The sequence below is a fragment of the Pleurodeles waltl genome, chromosome 1_1, assembly GCF_031143425.1.
Source record: "Pleurodeles waltl isolate 20211129_DDA chromosome 1_1, aPleWal1.hap1.20221129, whole genome shotgun sequence".
NCBI lineage: Eukaryota > Metazoa > Chordata > Amphibia > Caudata > Salamandridae > Pleurodeles > Pleurodeles waltl.
The window spans coordinates 956,265,291-956,286,239 of record NC_090436.1 but is presented as its reverse complement, the minus strand read 5'-3'; the positions used below and the strand labels follow the sequence as shown (position 1 = coordinate 956,286,239).

The 20,949-nt window shown below is 43.7% G+C and overlaps 1 protein-coding gene across 1 annotated transcript in view; it reads right to left on the bottom strand.

The window, feature by feature from the left end:
* Positions 1-20,949, bottom strand: part of LOC138290008 (NACHT, LRR and PYD domains-containing protein 12-like) — a 436,570-nt gene that overhangs the window by 254,747 nt on the left and 160,874 nt on the right. Inside the window, exon 2 of the mRNA XM_069230213.1 lies at positions 3,387-3,673. Within this exon, the coding sequence (XP_069086314.1) occupies positions 3,387-3,673 (287 nt within the window). The remainder of the gene's footprint in view (positions 1-3,386; positions 3,674-20,949) is intronic.

The window sequence follows — 20,949 nt, the reverse complement described above, 5'->3', positions numbered from 1 at the left end:
TCCTTGGGTGTCCTCCTGGGGTGGGCAAGGGTGGCAGGGGGTGTCCCTGGGGGCAGGGGAGGGCACCTCTGGGCTCCTTCCGAGCCCACAGGTCCCTTAACACCTGCCCTGACCCAGGCGTTAAAAAACGGCACCCATCAGGCTGTGCGTATTTTTTTAAGGCCCACCCCCTCCTGTGCGTCAAAATGACGTCAGAGTATAAATATGGGGCACTGGCCTTAAAGTCATTTTTTGGAAGGGAACGCCTACCTTGCACATAATTAACGCAAGGCTGGGTCCCCCTTCCAAAAAATGACGCACATGGTAGAATTCAGACGCCCGCGGGGTCGGACGTCAAAGTATAAATATGGGGCAGGGTTTGCGCCGATTGTGCGTCAAAATTTTTGATGCACATTCGGCGCAAACAGAGTATAAATATGCCCCATTGTTCCAAACAGGGTCACACAAAGGGATTTTAATTTTTTGGTTTTGACCATGTAACCAGGGATCCCAGAGGAGGTAATAGGGAGCTGGCCCTTAGAAGACGTGAGTGCCATTGGATCCTTAAACTTAGAGCGGCAAAATGGGGTCTTAATACAAATTTTAAAATGGAATTTTACCTGGGGGATTAATATGACATTTAGCTCATCCAGGTATACAGATCCACCGTATTCTCATGGATGGACCAACAATGATGACTAATGTTTTCTGACTTAAAGATCATGTCAGAGTGTGTAGGTAGAGATAAGCTATCAGGATGTATGTGGAATAGTCGTGACACGTGTGTGAAAGGTCCTCACTGCAATTACCTTTGGAGTATAAATTTTCCATCTGTCTGTCCCTTATAGACTTCGTTTCTACCGTTACTAGCTATTCTGTCCGTTATTCCTTTGAGTTTTATTAGACGCACTGATGAACTTTGCCTCCATCTCAACCCACTCTCGGGTGATGGTGGGGTTTGTTTGTGGTAATACTTGCATTAGCTTTCATATAGAAGTTAGGGCCCGCATTGGGGACGTGTACTTATTTCTTTCAAGCTTAACGTTTCTTCTGTTTCCCACAATTCGGGGAGTTTGCATTTTATACACCAAGGGAGAACATCATTACGGGTGTTCCGTCATTTGTTATGACGGCTAGTTTAACAGTTACTGAAACTTGTTATAAATCAATTCTCTATACTCAAGATGGCGCCCACGTTGAGGACGCCAGTCTTCTTTTCATTTTAGTCGTGAAGCGGCGAGGAGGCCGGCTTTAAATTGAGGTCTCCTCGACTGCTGGAGTTTCTTTACACTCCCACGCATAGGAGCGCCACGGTAAGAACGGGAACGCATCCCTCCGCTCCTTGGAGCTGGAGGTAAGCAATGGGATGTCTAATAACTTCTCTGAGCAACATGTAATTTAAACTTCAGTTAGGAGTGGATTAACTTTCACGTAGTAACTGCTTATTTTGCAGTGAACCGGATATGTGCTATACAGAGCAGGATGGTATAAAAATGGTGACAGTTTATTTTTAAGGTATGTAGTGTTTGGGCATGGATTAATACATTGGATTCCATGTTTATATTTAGCTCCAAGCAGGGCTTATTTGGGTTTCCTATTTCTTTTTTATTTCAGACATATAGATAGATTTCACTTGAGATGGGGACTCAAGTAAATATTGGTGTAGAGTCCCTGCAACCATGCATTAAGGTATGCCATTAGTTTTCTGAGTGAATATTTGTTCACCACTTATAGCTACTCTTGCATTAGGAGGAGCTGATAACTTTATGGCTCCTTTTAATGGTCTTTCCTATTCTTATTTGTATTTTCTTTCATTTGGCTACTTGGGACATGCTCTCTCTGTCCTATGATTTATATCTTATATGAGGACTTTTCACGTGGGTGCCATGACTATCCTGGTATTGCTGAGTTTACTTGTATTTTTACATTCAATTATTTAATATTGGATGTAAAAAAAACCCCGACGAACCTTATTTCACATGGTGTCTCATGCATGTTGTATGTCACAGATTAGAAATTTGCATTATGATGACCTTCTGTATAATCTAAGATTCTATTATTCTTTTTGTGTCACGCAAAGTCACATACTATGTTAAAGAAATTTTCACAGAAGTCAGGGGTTTAAGGATATTAGATGCTGAGTGGGACGAGTCCCATTTAATTTAGTTAACATTTATTTTTTGCAGCCCTGATGAAGTCTTTGAGAACAAATTTTCTCTTAGGATGAAACACGTGTTGGCTGTTGGTGGATTGTAAATATTGTTTCCAATGGACTTTACATCTCAAGATTAAACAGAACATTTTCCTAACATCCCGGTCCGACTCATAATTGATGGTGTATCAAGTCTTGACACATATGGAGGACTGATTTTTATTCATGAGTGCCCTGACACCTGTTATGTTGATAGTTTACACTACTGGTGTTCACTCTGGGTAGCATTCCAACCCATAATTTTATTACCACAGTGGCATTCTAGACCAAGATCTGCCTTATAGAAATTAGTACTGACCCTGCTTCTCATGGGAACTGTCCTTTCTGATATGCCAGATGTAGTCCCCTCTGGAGTTATGCAGTATATAGTAGGGCTCTGTGGTCATTCTCAGTGGTGGCTTGCGGGAGGGAAAAGGGGCGGGGCAACACAGCTCGTGACAGCGGAGGGGTGGGTGGAACACAAGATAAAAAATATATATAATGAAAAAAACCGTACCTTTTTGCTCCGCGCCTCATTGCTCCCATCTGCTCCCAGCCTGCCCTGCATCCAATCCTACCGCTGCTTTCATGCTGCCATTTCATGCTAGGATTGGACAGAGCATCCAACCAAGGCACTCCATGGCATGGTGGAAGTCTCTGCCTGCTGTCTCCAACCCAGAAATGCTGGGCCTGCTTTGCTGGGTTGGAGAGATCCCAAAGCGCATGTGTGTTTGGTCGGTCCTGTATGACTGTGCTGTGCACTCCCCATCATCCCCTATGGCCCTGCCCCTTTCACTATAAAACAATAATAAAATTAGTTTATTATTATTTTATAGTGAAAGGTTTGCAGTTGCTGCTGCTGGCAGTGGTGACGCTCTTCCGCCATAGCGTAGGAGCCGCCCCTAGTCATTCTTTAAATCGGCATTGATGTTGCTTGATGTTTCATCTTACATAGGCTGCGTTATACATATTGTGATCATTTTAATTCAATTGAGATGTCAGACAATAGACTAATTGGACTCAGTCTTATTTGACAAAAAGAGCCCAGGGTTGGGAGGCTTCTGAGTTCAGTTATTGGTCATGAACATAGAAAGACAACAGTAATCACAGAACATACACTGAATAGTTGATTGTGGTAACTCTAATGGGACAGAAAACAACAAAATTAACATTAAATAATATATATAAATGTTTTTTGTTTCATGTTACTACTAACCTGTTGAGCTCCTTTGTACAATTGTTTGCTTTTTTTCAGGTTTTTTGGATTTGATTTGCAAACAAATTGAACAAAAGACAGAAGCAAGCATCTCCCCTCGAAGGTCTATGACATCAAGCAACCGTCTCACTTGCTTCCTAGGTCCTCTCTCGTATGCAACATCTTCATGGTCATCTCTGGTGATCAACTGTCCCTGTAGCAGCTTATCAAGAATACAATCCACGGAAGCTTCTAGTTCATCTATGAGCCTTTCTCTGTGTCTCCTAAGGAATACCCTTGATGACATTCTAAAAAGAGAACACAGGCAAGAAAATATAATCGGGGTTGATGTATTATGGCAAAAAATAAGCAGTAATACATAACAACATATTAATCACCTAAAGCAATATTTCAGCACAGAAGATCAATGTAAAGATATCCAGCCCAGAGTTGCGTTGCATCAGTAGTTCTAATAAGTCATGCTTCTAATATTCTGGCATCTTCAACATAGCCACCTTCCCACCCTCCACAACCAAAAAAAAGATACGTGTTCACAATTTTAGCTGTGTGAATCTCTTGTTACCCTAATTAAAGATCTCCAGCTTAATGAAAAATGTAATGGCTTCTTGCCACCACTGATTCAAAGATAATGACAACATCCACTCCTTAGCTACCCACAAATTATCCACTACATGCAGTCAAAGATGAATGCAAGCCTTCCTCAGTTCCTCCAGGAAAACACGCTGATGGTCAATTTGAGTGCTAGTTGTTTGAAACATTTTTTTTATCACAAAGGACAGCTCTTTAAACAGGACTGTTATTCAAGCTTTAGTTTTCTAGTGTTTGTGTCACAATGTATGAACTTATGCCTGCCTGAATAACATGTTGTAGTACTACTTGGCTAACCCTCACGGAGATCAGTAGTTTAATTACTAGTGGCTACTACAGAACTGGTAAGGAAATTGTTGCTTACCTTGCAAGCAACTGTCCGTAGCTTTTGTTGATGTAGATTCATGTGCTCTACATACTCCTGCCATCTAGTGTTGGGCTTGGATGTTGCAAGTTTTTTTTTTTTTAAGAAGGCTGTTCAAGTCACAAGACAATACGCGACTTTCCCTTTAGATGGCAGTGCTCATGGGCACTGACTCCATTGTTATATTTTCCCACCCACAGTGGGTGAGCATAAGTATGAAGTGGTGATGAGTGAGAATATGGTGACAATGCAAATGATGTATAATGAATCACTAGAATATATCTTCTGCACATGCACCATCCTGCTCAACAATCAGCGCTTCTGGCTCTGCAATATTTTCAATCAAACTGGAGTCAGAACATGTTGACATGTGATAACTTTCTGTCTGCAAGATAACCCTGCCATTGACACTGTGGCGTTCATAAAAGTTATGGACATAGTGGATAAATGTCTGGCTTCAAGACCCTTACTCTTTTAAATGAACCTGACGTGATACATAGTGTGCACTCCAGAATGACCTGCAAAACACGTTTCCAGACAAATCAAACTCTGCAGTGTCATGAAGTGAGTTTACGACATTAACAGTATTTTGCTAGCAATCATAGCAATGTTTTCTTTTGGACCTCGTATTACTCAACATTGGGGCAATTGAACTAGAATGTTTTATTGAGTTTTTCTATGTATGGTTTCTATTAACCGAAATAAAGTTACTGACTGACTGCACACAGTAATGTTTTGTAGACGTGTATGGGGTTCGCCAGGTAGCTGCTTTACATATGTCAACTATGTGAATATTTCCTAAAAAAACATAATTGCCCCCTTCTTCCTACTAGCGTGTGGTTAGTTGAGTAGGAAGGGTGCTTTTGGTTTTAAAGTAGAATGTCCGGGTATATTTAGCAATCCATCTAGCTGTACCAGCTTTTGATATGTTGTGCGCTCTATGAGGCTTAGCAACAGCAACAAATAGCTGTTGAGTTGTATGAAAAGATTTGGTTCTATCAATGTAGTACAACACGGCTCTTTTAACATCTAAGGTGTGGAGAGCCCTTTCCTCAACAAAGCCTGGGTGAAAAGACTGGTAATTCAATTGTCTGGTTAAGGTGGAAGGGAGATACCACCTTGGGAAGAAACTTAAGGCTATTTCTAAGGGCAACCCTATCTACATGGGCATGAATGATAGGTTCAAGTAAAATGATGGCCTTCAGCTCACTTATGTGACTTAGGACCAGATGTAGCAGGCATTTTGCATGGTACAAACTGCGAAAATTGCAGTTTGCGCCATGCAAAATGCCGATTGCGATGCTCATTCACAATTTGTGAGTTGGTACCGACTCGCAAATTGTGAATGCGACTCGCAAATAGGAAGGGGTGTCCCCTTCCTATTTGCGACTTGCATGGCTATGCTAAATTGCTTTTTGACCGTGAATGCGGTCGCAAAGCAATTTGCAGTTACCACCAGTGTCACACTGGTGGTAACCCATTCGCAAAAGGGAAGGGGTCCCCATGGGACCCCTTCCCCTTTGTGAATGTTGCCAAAAAGGGGTTTTCAGAGCAGGCAGTGGCCCAATGGACCACTGCCTACTCTGAAAAACGGAAACCAAATTGTATTGTTATTTTTTTTATTTTGGAACTCGTTTTCCTTTAAGGAAAACAGGCTGCAAAATAAAAATAAAAAACTGCTTTATTTAAAAAGCAGTCACAGACATGGAGGTCTGCTGTCTTCAGCAGGCCACCATCCCTGTGAGGGCAGGGACTCGCTATGGGGTCGCAAAATGCGACCCACCTCATTATTACATAGCGGCTCGCAGACGATGTCTGAGACACCGTTCTGAAACTGATTTTGCGACTCGCAATTTCCGATTCGCAAAATCGGAAAAGGCTACATCTGGCCATTAATGAGGTAATGGCTATGAGGAAAGCTATTTTCTAGGAGAGGAACTCCAGAGAATAAGAGATCAGTGGCTCATTAGTAGGCCCCATTAGTCTTGTGCGTACCACATTGAGGTTCCAGAGGGGGGTGGGGCCGATGGAATTCTGGGTGGCATCATACTTTTAATGTCTTCCATGAAGGATTTAAAAAGAGAAGAATGTTCTCTGTTTTTCATGTAAGCGGTACTAGCCACAAGGTGCAGATGTACAGAGATACATGCTAGCTCTGACTTCTGAAGATGAAGCAAATAATAGACAATGTGTTGGATCAATGGTTTGAGGGGTCCAGCTTTTTAGAATTACAGTATTTGACAAACCTTTTCCACTTTGCTGCATAGCAGGCTCTAGCGCTACATATGCAAACTTCTTTAAGAATGTCCATGCTCTCCTGTAGGAGCTTTAGATAGCCAAACTCTAAGGTGTAAGGTGTCAAATGTTAGGAATCCCCATGGTGCCTTCTGCGTTACCTGTCAGCATCCCCAGGGATTAGGGTTAAATCATATCTCTGTTCTTGGTTAAACCTTCATGTTTCTAAGTAAACATAATGTGCTGTGTTACACAACTGGTTTTATCAATGCTTGTTTTACCAATGCTTGTTTTCTAATGTGAGCAGGTGTAGACATGTGCTTCTAATTGGGTGTGGTGTAGACTTGTGCTTTTAATTGGGCGTGGTGACCCATCCACATGTGGAAACTCAACTGCTTTCTTGTTTGGCTATAAATAGCAGAGTGAAGCATGCCTCCCTGCTTGGCTTTGTTTTGCTTCCTGATCTCAGCATCTGATTTGGCAGTCCAGCCCCTGCTGTCATCCTCGTATTCAGGACTTTTGAGGCAATACTTTTGTTCGTTCCTCTACCAGCTGACACCAGGCATTCCTCCAGCATTCAGGAAAAGACTGCAGCTAAGTAACTAGTATTCTCCAGGGAGTTTGTTCTTTGAGCGCCTCGCTTTCCTAGAACAGCTGGTGTATTTCAGACCTCATATTTTGGCAGGGTGCTTATCTTGAAGAGACAAATGCATTTCTGAACATTCTACATTATTATTGTAGTTACTTGCCTAAATGTGCTTCAGGAAACCTGTTTGAGCTCAAGTACTACAAAAAGTGACAGTGCAATTTCAAAAGAGCATTTACGTAACGTTTCTTTCTCTAATAGAATAACTCTTCGATTTAAATTGTGTCATTCATGCCTGTGTTTCAGGTTTGAGGAATTTGCTTTTTGAAGGGGTTTTCACACACAGAGTGAAACCAAACCAAACTGTGCCACCCTAACTGTTTGAACCCAGAGTGGACATTTGTATTTCTTGGATTGTTTTTGTTCCTTTTAGTTTAACCCTATGCATGCAAGAAACTTATATGTGATATAATTAATGCCCTTGTTTGTCTTTCTTGTGCATGATAAGTGCACCCACAGTTCCAATTGTAGTGTGCAACAGTGAATCTCTGTGAAGCCAGCCCTAGTGTTGAGGTACTTATTGTTATGGTACTCAGTTTGGGTTTTTGGTAATGCAGTGTTAGTAATTGTGGCAACAGTTATTATTGTCCAAAAAAGGAGCTGGAGCATCCGGTGTTCTTCTACCGCTCCCGTGCCCATATCAGAAAGAGAGATTCAGTTTCAAGGAAGTTGAGTGCACTAACTCTACTATCACTCTGTCAACAACGACCTGCCCCCCTGAAGATACAGGGTGCCTGGCTGGACCGGCAACACGTGGCAGTGTTTTGTCTATTTCTCTTCCACTCCACCTTTCCTTTTGGAACACCTGCTGGGGTTTCTGTGTCCATCAGGAAGTGCAGAGAGGTCTTCCAGGAGGTCAGGGGGCATACCTTCGCCCCTGCAAACATCCTGCTTTTCAGGTGAGTGGCCCGTCTCAACATCAAATTGCTAGATTGAGTTGCAAGGGCTGAGGGTGTCTGATCTTGTCCTGTTCTTGGAAGAAAAAGCCTGGCCTGTTGGGGAGCTTCTCGTGAGGAGGAAGAGACATCTCAAGGACAGTGGAGAACCATGGCTGTCTGGTTCATGTGGGAGCCAGGAGGCTGAGAGACTTTTGCTGTAGTTTACGTATCATTTACTGAAGGAGTGAGAGAGGAGGAAAAGCATTAAGCAAATATCCCTGACCAGTTCATTCATAGAACATTGACCATGGACGGTAGGTGTAGAAACCAGATGTTGAAGTTTTGTCATTTAGCATTTTTATGAGTGGCTAATATATCTATGTCTGGGAATCCCCAGTGTTGGAAGTAAGGCAGTAGGACTTGTGAGTGGGGCTCCAACTATTGGACTTTTTGATGTGTCCTGCTGAGCAGGTCGGCAGGTACTCCACAAGAAAGTGAGGGGCATATTTATACTCTGTTTGCGCCGGAATTGCGTCATTTTTTTGACGCAATTCCGACGCAAAACTAACTCCATATTTATACTTTGGCGTTAGACGCGTCTAGCGCCAAAGTCCATGGAGGTTGCGTCATTTTTTAGCGTGGACACCTACTTTGCGTTAATGATATGCAAGGTAGGCGTTCCCGTCTAAAAAATTGACTCCGAGGCATGTGCGCCGTATTTACACTCCCGGGCAAAATTCACGCCGGGAGTGGGCGGGTCCAAAAAAATGACGTCCGGCTGCTTTTGCGCTGTTTTTTAGTGCCTGGTCAGGGCAGGCGTTAAGGGACCTTTGGGCTCGGAAGGAGCCCAGAGGTGCCCTCCCATGCCCCCAGGGACACCCCCTGCCACCCTTGCCCACCCCAGGAGGACACCCAAGGCTGGAGGGACCCATCCCAGGGACATTAAGGTAAGTTCAGGTAAGTTTTTATTTTTTATTTTTTTGTGGCATAGGGGGGCCTGATTTGTGCCCCCCTACATGCCACTATGCCCAATGACCATGCCCAGGGGACATTAGTCCCCTGGGCATGGCCATTGGGCAAGGGGGCATGACTCCTGTCTTTGCTAAGACAGGAGTCATTTCAATGGGGGTTGGGAGTCGAAAAAAATGGCGCAAATCGGGTTGAGGCGAAAAATTTGCCTCAGCCTGACTTGCCCCATTTTTGGGCGCCCAAGCTCCATATCCTCCTACGCCGGCGCTGCCTGGTGTACGTCGTTTTTTTTCACGCACACCAGGCAGCGCCGGCGGCTAACGCCGGCTAACGTCATTGAATAAATACGGCGCCCGCATGGCGCTTCAGAATGGCGTTAGCCGGTGCAAATTTTTTTGACGCAAAACTGCGTTAGCGCAGTTTTGCGTCAAAAAGTATAAATATGGCCCTGAATGTGGTGGTGGATCGGCAAATGGCAAATCTTTTGCACCGATGCTGAAAGCAGCGGTGAGTGAGAGCCACCCTCTTTTTGCAGGTAATACATGGTGGTGATATTGTCTGTCTTTAAAAGTGCTACTGTGCCGGGAATTTTCTGGAAGGAGGCTTTTAGGATTAGGTGGACAGTAAATAAGCTCCAGGTAGTTGATATGAAACGCCTGCTGCTGGGGTGACCAGAGACCCAGAACTGTCAAGCTATGGAGATGCTCTACCCAGGAAACTCGAGATGCATCCAGGGTGATGGTCACTTGCGGGACGGGGTCACTGAAGGGCCACCCCTGAAACAGGCTGTTGCTGTTCCAGCACTGCAGACTACGATAAGTATTGACCCTTATCAACAACAGATCCTGTAGATGACCCTTCACTTGTGACCATTGTATTGAGAGGCATTACAGCAACAAGCAAGGTAATCTTCCCATGTAAGGACATCACTGTTCTAACTGAAAGAGAATGGTTTGGCTGAAGATGAGGCAGAAGCTGCTGGAAAGCTAGTATCCTTTGAGGATTGGGACAAGCCGTGACTGTGAGGGCACTGAGAATTGAGCCCAGAAAGAGTTGAATTTATAAGGGCTGGAGGTAGGATTTTGGTGGTGTTTATTGTGCATACCAAGAATGGAGCAAGGAGATGGCGAGTTGAGTGTTTGCAAGACCCTAATGCCTCCCTGCGTTCTTCAGCCAATCGTCTAGAATTAAACAAAATGTGTGCCCCCTCTTCTGAAGTGGGTGGTAATGACTTCTCGGGAATCTGTAAGAACCCTTCAAGCCACGGTGACATTAAAAGTGAGTATGCTTAATTTGTAGAGTTATCCACATGCCACTAAGCAAAGGTAAAGATCATTAGCGAGATTGGATGGTTATGTGGAAGTGGCCATCCTTCATACCAGGGTGGTCATTAAGTTATCGTGCAGTAACCTGCAGGGAGGCCATACGAAGATGTCTTGAGAGGATATATTTGTTCAGGGGCAAGAGATCTAGTATTGGTCAGAGAGCTGTCCCTTTTGACAATTAGAAAGTTTGAGCCTGATTCACAAATGTAAACTTGCACTTTTACAAAATTTACAATTTTTTGCAATTCACAAAGGAGTTTTACAAGTGGTTTCTTTGCGACTGCAGAGTCTCAGCACTCCTGGTGGAGACTCCACACATTATAAGATAGGTTGTCATAAAGAAACTGTTCATAAAATTCCTTTGTGAAGAGCTAAAAATCATAAATACACAAAACTGAAAGTTTACCTTTGCGAATCAGGCCCATTGTGAGTAAGCCTATTTACCCTGGTGTAGTAAGTGTACTGGCTTTATGGTTCATTTGAGTAGGAGCTTTTGTACATCTTTTTGGCAGAGACAGAGGTTTTCCGCATTTAAGGTGTGTGCATGGGGGGGGAATGCTGGGTGGGTTTGAGAGAAGCTGTAGGCAATACTCATGCTAGATGGTGTCTAGAACCCAGTGGTCGTAGGGGATTTCTTCCCACATGGAAGAAAACCTTGTGATCTTCCCCAAACAGGTGATGTGTGATGGGGGTGGATCCGTGACAAGTCAATGCTTGAAGGGGAAGGCTCTTTGTATGGGGGCAACTCTGCTCCTATTGGAGTTTTTACCTCAATATGTTCCCTATATGTGTATCATCTACTGCTTTGCTGATGGTATAAATGCTGCAGTTATTGATAAGACTTGGGCTGTTCTGGGGAACCCCTCAACTGGATCCTACAAAAGGAGGCCCTGGTGTGTGGTGCTTGGAGGGCCCCATGTTCTTGGCTCATTGGCTGTCTTTCTTCATTCTTTCTAACATTTGAGCCACTTATTGACCAAAGAGGTGTCCACATTGATGGGTAGATTAGTGAGATGTTAGTGCACGTCTAGCTAAAAAAAACTGAAATCTTGAGAGCCTATGTACAATTATAGCTGTGTTAACCTGTTTGTCTTCTGTATTGGTAGCATCCAATGCACACAGAGTGGTGAATTCTAAATGATGTAATTTTCAGCAACAACTTCTACCCCTCCTCCTCTTCCTAAACTGTTCTTGGAGATGATGTGGCAAACCCTCCATCTCCTCCTATTGTGTCCTGTCATACTGTGAAAAGAGACCCACAGAGTTATAGATACACCAATGTGTGGCAACGCCGGCTGCTACCTTTCTTCTTGCAGCGTTGCTTCATTTGCTTTCCCTTATCTGGGCCTTAGCGGGTTTGAGGGGAAGAGCACCCCCTGTGGCCTGTGCAATGGCCAGTGTATGTGTATTGTGTACCACAAAAGAGCCTGGAGGGCCCTTGATGTAAGTACAATCTGAGTTAGAATGTCCTGAACTTTTTCTCCACTCTTGAAGGTTCTTTGTAAGTGCCGGTCTTCAGCATCTCCTTAAGAATGGGAGGGTACTGCATAGAACGTACCTCACTCAAAAGGGTTTCTACAAGGAAGTCCTTCCTCCTAGGGTATGGTGTGCATATCTATTTTGTGGTAGGATGCAGCCTTTTGTATGAGCCCGTGGTATGTTAACTGTTTCATCTATGGGAAATGCGTTGAGTCGTACTGGTTCAGATTCTGGGTATGCTGGTGGATCTACATCATAATCTGTTCATGGGTCTTCTGTAGGCTGAGGATAAACAGTGGTTTATAATCCTCAAGGGCATATGGAGTGGGGCCTGTGTCTGAGTAGGATTGTGTAGAACATGGTGGGGAACATGAAGGGGGTGATAGCAGTAGAGGTGGAGACAGATCTTGTGGAGGTGGTTCAGGAGGTGAAGCTTTGTAGGGAGGATTGGTGGTCCCATCCCTGAAATTCTTGGGATGTGATGGAGGCTCTAAAGGGGTGTCCAGTGATGGCTTGGCCCCAAAAGTTAACCTCCTCTTCTTTGGTATATGGTCTGAGGCCTCTGGTTCCTTGAAAGTGGTTTTCCCCATTTTGAGATGGATGAAAATGTGCTTCGCCTTCCATCAATCTCTTACTGCAGTTTCTCCAGGACTGAACTCCTGGAGTAGACCAGGCCAGCTGCAAAGGTAATCTAAACTTTGATACTGTTTTCAGTGCTAACAGTGGCTGAAGCGCTGTTTTAGGAGTTGATTGTTTTCAGTGGACCCTTCAGCTCTGAGGAGTGTTTTGGCTTTTCGAAGCAAGAAGGTAGATGGGAGTCAACGTTCTTGTCCAAGTCTTGCTTTGGCTCCGATGCCTCACCACAGTGCCAATCAGATCCTGAAGGCTGTAGTGGCCCAGTGCGGTAGAAGGGATACCCAATTGTGCCCTTCAGTGGATAGCAATCACACTGGTGGGAGGTGCATTGTCTTAGTGCGTGGCTTCTTCTGAGACTTGTGGTGCATAATTTCAGATGTACTTGCGGACCTCAGCATTGACTTCATTCAAGGACCTATAGAGGTGGAATCTTCTTCCTCCTTTTATTCTGGCTTGGATGTGCTGGAGTCAGTTACTTCTGGGCTGGGTCTGGCTGGTGTGCAGGAGGCCTTGCAATCCAACATCACATCCCTCTTCTTTACCGGCACTGGGTGGGTCCATACAGCCAAATATGTCAGACGTAATGTCCATGGATTACTACTACATGGTAATGTGCATCCATCATCAATCCCTTCACTGCTGGAGTGTTTGTGTTTTCTAACTGCAAAAAGCTAAAAAGAAGATACACTCAATGCCCTTGTAGTCTGGAGAATGATGTAAATAACACACTCTCTGCAGACTGGTCAAGGGTATTTTGCTTCACACTAAAGCCACTTTTTAAATGGCATATGAGTCACAGAGCGACCATAGGTACAGATGATTTCAGAGTTAGTACTCAGCAAGGTGACAAGGTAAGTTAAATAAAAGTCTACTGAAAGTAGAACCATTGCAGAAATCAGAGAACAGGAGATGGATGTATGCAGGGACCAGTAGATAGACAGGAGACAATAAGAGCAAAGTTCGATCAAAGTAAGAGATGTACTCGTTTAGGAAAAGAGGCCAGAATTCTGAATGTAGAAGCCAGCCTTAAATCCCTCCTTCCATCTCACACCCACACAGAAAAGAAATGAGCTATCTGTAGCATAGTACAGATGAGCGCAGTTAAAGTCCCTTCTCCAGCTATCTGATGGAATACATGGATGTTATGGGAAGCATCAAGTGGGCAAAATGAAACTCCTGAGTAGAACATGGATTGGATTTTGATTCAGAGCATGCCAGGAATTCATGCAAAGGAGCACATGGGCATGCTGTAAGTTTATAGTATAATAAAGTTCACCAAAAGTTCCTCTTCAGCTCCCAGACTCAGGAAAAGCATAAAGGTACCAAATTGTATTAGGAGTTGATGAGTAAACGCTGGAATAGAATCTGGACTGGATCTCATTTCCAAGAGTATTTGTTAAGTCTGTGACTGAAAAATGAAGCATAACACAGGTTCCAAACTAATGTTCATGAGAAAGCAGGCTCAAAGGTCTCCAAGTAGTGTCACTCAATGGCAGGATCAAAGGATCCTGACAGATTGTTCTATATGGAGTCGATGGAAAGAGAATAAGCAGAGTCTCGGAGAGGCATGACCATCCGATGATTGTGGAACCCAGCCTTCTTCTATTGACTCCAAGGCATCAATGAAAAAACTATAGAAATGATTAAAAATGCTTATTATGGGCCTGATTCACAAATGGCCTCCACACTCATAGCGGAGGCCCTGCAGTCGTGGGGGAGTTTCCGCACTTGGGGCAAAGATTCGGCAATGAGAATTCTCATTGCAGAGATTTTGCCAGAGTCTAGAAACTCTCCCATGAGTGCAGGGCCTCCAACACAAGTGCAAAGGTCCTTTGTAAATCAGGTCCAAAGTTTTTCTCTTGACAGTTGAAATTTAAGTTTTACTGTGCTGGCCAAAGCAGCAATCATGGCTTTATCAAGTCTGTCCATGAGCTTTGAGCCCGCTGTTAGGCATCTGAACCTTATGGTGGAGAAACACAAACAATGGAGTCGGTGCCCAGGCTCATTACCATGGAAGGAGTCACATACTACCTTGAGACTCGAAAAAACCATTCTTCAACAAAACAATTTGCAATATTTGAGCCCAATACTTGATAATAGGAGTATCAAGATCCTGTGAATCTACATGCACACATCCTACAAACATTTCATTATTCCCGTTGTTGCCAAATAGCAACAAACAACAAAGGACCAGTCCTTCAGTTCAACAGTAGTACACATTAGCCTCTAGTAGGCTCCATGATATGCTCTTCTACTGGCAAAGCTTAATATCATGATCCATTGGAAGAGTGCACACTATTTCACAAGGAAGAACAGTTTGGTGTATGGTAACATTTCACAGCTCAGGCGTGAATACCCTGGTTTAAACCTTCCATGAATATACAAAAGATGAAACACGTCCTGTGTCCCTGCCACAATTCTTTCTTCCTGCCTTCATTTTCTCACACACTGTATTTGACACTGACTAGTAAGTGTGAACTCGACTCCAATCTGAAGAAACGGCTTCTCCTCCCCTCTAACACAAATGGACACTGTGGGACTCATCCCCCTCTTTGATTAATCCTTGTGCAATACTGGGCACTGGTGACTGGGCAGGGAGGACGAAGTTAGGGTTGGTTTCAAAGACTTTGCTGATGGTAGAAAACGGCAGGTGGGCTTCTCTCAGTGAATATCGCCGAAACACCACACAAGTTACACCACATCGCTGGTACACATTTTGGTACTATTGTACTGCCATACTACCTACTTCAACACAAATTATGTTTAAAAAACGTAGTGTGCTTAAACTATGAATACAACCAACATTCACTGGTTGAATTACATTCATGGTGGGCATTTGTTGCATCCAATGGTTAGAAGATTAAAGTTTACCTTTACTTCAGAACTAATCCATATACAAAGATGTGTTATTTAGTAGGCACATGACACTTCACTGTTGAAAAACTTATAAAACAAATACCTTCTGCACCATAAAAAGTAAGAATGGCTGCTGTGGGCTCCATGGTCAACAACATGATTGACTATGTTGTCTCACTGCATCGCGGGCTGTAAAACACAGCTTTCATATCTGTTGTTTGTGGTGGGCAGTGTTTTTTTTAATCAATGATGTCATTTCAGACATTGCAATAATGTTATCAATGAAGTCATAGAACATAGCATAAATGAGGTTTAGCAGTATATGGCAGGGGGTTGAGTTATAATTATTATAGAGCACGGGCTACAATTACTTGAGATTACTATAACTGGCAAATTTCATTGATTTTGTCACCTTAAAATAGTATGTTTAGCTGGCATTTTAACCTAACTAGAACGTCTCTCTAACCTTTGTTTTTTTAATGTACAATAACATATGATTACAATTCCTTACTATAATATCAATTTAACCTTTATTTTTTCAGTTGTTTACTGTGTTTTTTAACATAAACTAAGATGCCCATCTGCATGCGCTGCATGTGATTGAGCGTATGCCCATTCATCCTCTACCGCGCATGGCAGGCTATGTCATGCAACAATTTTAAAGGTGTCATTTTAAGTAAGGTAGACCTTGTGTCTTTGTCACACACTCAAAATGCCACAGTAATAGTGGCTGGGCCTCCTGGATTTATCAAGGAGTCAGCACATCAACATATATAAAGTAGACCAGTGGGTCCCAAACTGTGGTCCAGAGACCCCTGGAGGTCCGCGAGGCCTCCTCAGGGGGTCCGTGACTGCTTAGACAATGTAATAATCTCAACAAATTAGGTCCCAAGGTTTCAGTAATGATTCATTGGGAGGTCCCCAGATTCCAATAATGATTCAGTGGAGGTCCCGGGTTTCAGTACTAATAAAGTGGTGATCCACAGAAGTCAAAAGTTTGGGAACCACTGAAGTAGATCTATTATCTTTGTCAAAAAGTCACCAATAAACAGAATCAAATGTATATTTCATAGTTTCACACATTGCATCTTTAGTGATAGTGCCTATTGTGATGTATTTTCAATAAAGCCTTTTTGTAAACAAAAAATAACACTTTTGAGTCTTTTTTTAATATTTCTCAGGCCACAAAGTGCAGCCATGGAACCAACCACTAAAGATCTCCATACTCCAGCTGAACATTATAAAGCTCCAGCTCAGAGTGCTTTTTAAAAATATAGTAATCTGTCCTGCAGTCACAGATTCCAAGACCCAGGAGACTTAGGCCCATATTTATACTTTTTGACGCTAAACTGCGCTAACGCAGTTTAGCGTCAAAAAATTTAGCGCCGTCTAACGCCATTCTGAAGCGCCATGCGGGCGCCGTATTTATGGAATGGCGTTAGCCGGCGCTAGCAGACCGGCGCTGCCTGGTGTGCGTGGAAAAAAACCACGTAGACCAGGCAGCGCCGGCGTAGGGGGAAAATGGCGTTAGGGCGTCTTAAAATGGGGCAAGTCAGGTTGAGGCAAAAAAATCGCCTCAACCCGATTTGCGCCATTTTTTCGACGCCCAGACGCCATTTAAATGACTCCTGTCTTAGTAAAGACAGGAGTCATGCCCCCTTGCCCAATGGCCATGCCCAGGGGACTTATGTCCCCTGGGCATGGTCATTGGGCATAGTGGCATGTAGGGGGGCACAAATAAGGCCCCCCTATGCCACCAAAAAAAATTAAAAAATATAAAAAATTATACTTACCTGAACTTACCTGAATGTCCCTGGGGTGGGTCCCTCCATCCTTGGGTGTCCTCCTGGGGTGGGCAGGGGTGGCAGGGGGGGTCCCTGGGGGCAGGGGAGGGCACCTGTGGGCTCATTTTGAGCCCACAGGCCCCTTAACGCCTACCCTGACCCAGGCGTTAAATAGTGGCGCAAATGCGGGGTTTTTTGACCCGCCAACTCCCGGGCGTGATTTTTGCCCGGGAGTATAAATACGACGCATTTCCGTCGCCGTCATTTTTTTAGACGGGAACGCCTTCCTTGCATCTCATTAACGCAAGGAAGGCGTTCACGCAAAAAAATTACGCTATTTGCCCATACTTTGGCGCTAGACGCGTCTAACGCCAAAGTATAAATATGGCGTTAGTTTTGCGCCGAATTTGCGTAAAAAAAAACCGATGCTAATTCAGCGCAAACGGAGTATAAATACGGGCCTTAATGTGTTTTTTTACTATTGCTGGAGACCAACTGCACTCTCTGCACCCACCAGCAACATTAAAAAAATGATTGGTGGTGCCTCTGCCTCTTTTAGGGCACCATCAGGGAGAAAAAAAAAAAGAAACATTTTTTTTCATTTTGAGAAGTTCTAGGGCATTATGGGGCTCTCCTTACCAGAGGAGTGAATAATAAATAAGCGTCTCCTGAGGTTCTTTTTTAAAAAAAATCATTTTACATTTTTTGGGGGTGTCCCAGTGTCCACCAAGGGCACCCACTCATGCAAGGAACTACAGTGACCCAGTTGATGGGGTCCCAAGGACACTGCAACTGTATCAGACTCCAGTGGCTGGGGCACCTTGTCCTCTGTGAAGCTGGAGAAGGGGTGGGCTGCAAGCCCCCTTCCCCAAAATGTAACTGGCCACAGGTGATGAGGTCCCTGGGGTCTAAGTGATGTCTCCTGCACTTCCCTTTAATTGTGCCCCCTAGGAGGAGGGTGCACCAGGACACTTCCAAGGAGCATATGGGGCTTTTCTCTAAGGGCTTGAAAATGTGCTAAAAATAATCTGGATGGCTGCACAGCCCCTCATGCCCCATGGACCGAAATTCCTGTGGCCCCCACCGGCCCCAGGAACCACCACCTCCTTGGGACTATGTTAATAAAGTATATGGGGGGGATTGCATGGCATCCACACCTCAGATACCACCACATCCCTGGGGCGACATATACATTTAATAAGGGGGCCCTGCAGAACCCCCCAGCCCCAGGGACCACCACCTCCCCAGGGCCACATACAAAAGTAAATAATAGAGGGGGGGTCACCTCCCCGGACCAAATGTAAAAGATGAGACGCCCACCCTCATGGAGCCATGCATGGGCCTTGGGACAGCCACTCCTCAGGGCTGGCTATTTTCCAAAGTGCCCACCCTCGGGAAGTAGCTGCCTGCCTTTGTTTGTCAGGAGCTCACAGCTCCCGCCAAGCAAAAGCAAACACTATCTATTAGCAAGTGGGAGCTGTCAAACAGCTCCTGCTTGCTGAAAGCAGAGTTTTATTTTCTTTCCCTGCTTGCTAAAATATGTGCAGGGAAAGAGATGAAAACGTTGCTCCCGCAATCAGGGAGCTGCTATTTAAAGCAGTTCCCTGCTTGCAGGAGCAATGCTGTCTCCCGCAAGAGACGGAAACTAGCTGGGACTGCGGAGTTCTTAAGATTCCTCTTACAGTCCCCTGGCCATCCAAGTGTGTTTTCTCTGCAGTTCGACCTTGTAAAATTATCTGATAAAGACGCCCGAGGAAGAATCACATTGGCAAAGTTAGAGACACACAAGGTCACTGAAGACATTTCCTTGACGTTCTTTATGCAGCTGTAGTGTAGGAGACGCACTATATATTTACCCCAAGAGGTAGCACTTACAAATTAGCCAGTACTAAGTATTCCAGTTAGGTAGACATTTTGCACAAAACAAAGTCTCTAATTGGATAAATAGGCATGGCAGGATTCATTCTGGCACAGTGCTCATATCACAGAAATTAAACCTCAACAGGAAGCACTTACAGATATAAACAAAGCAGGAGCCAAAGTTCAACATCCACTTTTCTTTAAAGTACTAATCATCCTAATTTCTTCTGCATGTTGAAGGCAAAACAAGTGTTTTTTCTTTCAATTTTTAACTTGAAAAGTTATCTGTAAACATTCATGAAGATGTTTGCATCCTTGCTCTTTTTGAGTGCAATATCTCAAGTGGTCAATGTGATGAGTGGGTTCCTTCTTATCAACTGCTGCTGAGAGCCAACCCCCTGCGCACAAGGTCAAAGGCTGTGCGAGATGAGGGGCTTGGTGGTTGCAGGGGGTTGGCTGCAGGGCCTTGTCGTCGGCCCTTGCTATGCATGCCGATTATCCCACATATTAGAACCCTCATGACATCTTTGATAAAATTATTATTGATTTCAATGTAATATTTGCAGTAAAAAAAATAGGAGAAAACTGTGCATGTCAGGGGCACAATTTATAGTTACCTTAGGGCAGGAGTTATAGTTACTTGAATGATAACTTTAACTGCTGAATTTCTATGGTTTTGTACATTTAAAATGTGAGCCAAACCATAAACTTAGTGTAAATATATATATATATATATATATATATATATATATATATATATGTATACTCACAGAAAAAAACAAAGTTTACAGGAACGTTATAGTTTGCTTCTAAATGTACTCGTCTATACCATAGAAATTCAACAGTTATAGTTTCTTCAATGAATTTCTATTTTTTTACATAAAGTAATTTTAATTACTATACATTATTCCAATCCCCACCACGCATTGCCTTCGGCCAGGCATTGCAGGCAAGCACTTATAACCACCCAACCCCGCACCACGTACGGCCTTTGGCTGTGCACAGCGCAGGTTGGCAACAGGGTCTGTCTCCGTTAGTGGATCTGTGAGTGGGTGTGTGAGTGTCTCATTTGGTCTAAAAGTGGGTGTGTGAGTTTATAAGTGGGTCTGAGTGGGTGTGTGAGTGGAAGCATGAGTCTGAGTGTATGTATGAGTGAATAAATTAGTGCTTGAATGAGTCTGGGTTTTTCAAATTTTTTCACATTTGTGAATATTTTGCAAATAATTTGCGCATTTCATGAATACTGCACATGGTGACGCAAAATTATTTTAAACCCATACTTTGCCCCTAAATCACACCCATATTGCCCCTCCAGTGGTCAGGGTAACTTCACCCTGACCCCTCATGACAAATCCAATGAGGATTTTCACCTCAGGGGACCGTGCCCAGTGAAATAAAATGGCGGCTGCATCTTTCTGCGGTCAGCCAATTACAACGCTTCTTTTCGCACACACATTCGTGAAATAATCGTGAAGTCGCTGGGGACTGAGACATACAAATTTGTTTTCCCCTTAATTTATCAAAAACTACTGATGGGTTTTACACCAAATAAGTGAAAGCACAATATACATACCGAAAGCCAGCTTTGTGCCAAGTTTTGAGTAATTCCGTCCAGTGGTTCGGCCTGTAGTTGTTTTCAAATGTCCTTTGGATATTAACCTGGGAAGCACTTGTTTTTTTCTCCCTCATTTTTCTCAGCCCCAGCTTGACGGATTACCCTGTTTTCACTTGTACTGGGTGCTCCCTTGTGTCTGGACAAAGCTTAATCTCTCTAAAGAGATGTAATGACATTGAAACATGCGTCAGAGGTTGCTTTTGCTCATTTCGGGTTGGCTTGGATGGTATTTTACATGTCCAAAGCTGTAATACTGTTCCTGGAGTGGTGAAAGGCTTTTGTCATTTCACAGCTTAGCAAGGATAGCACTGGGCCAATCCTATGCTTA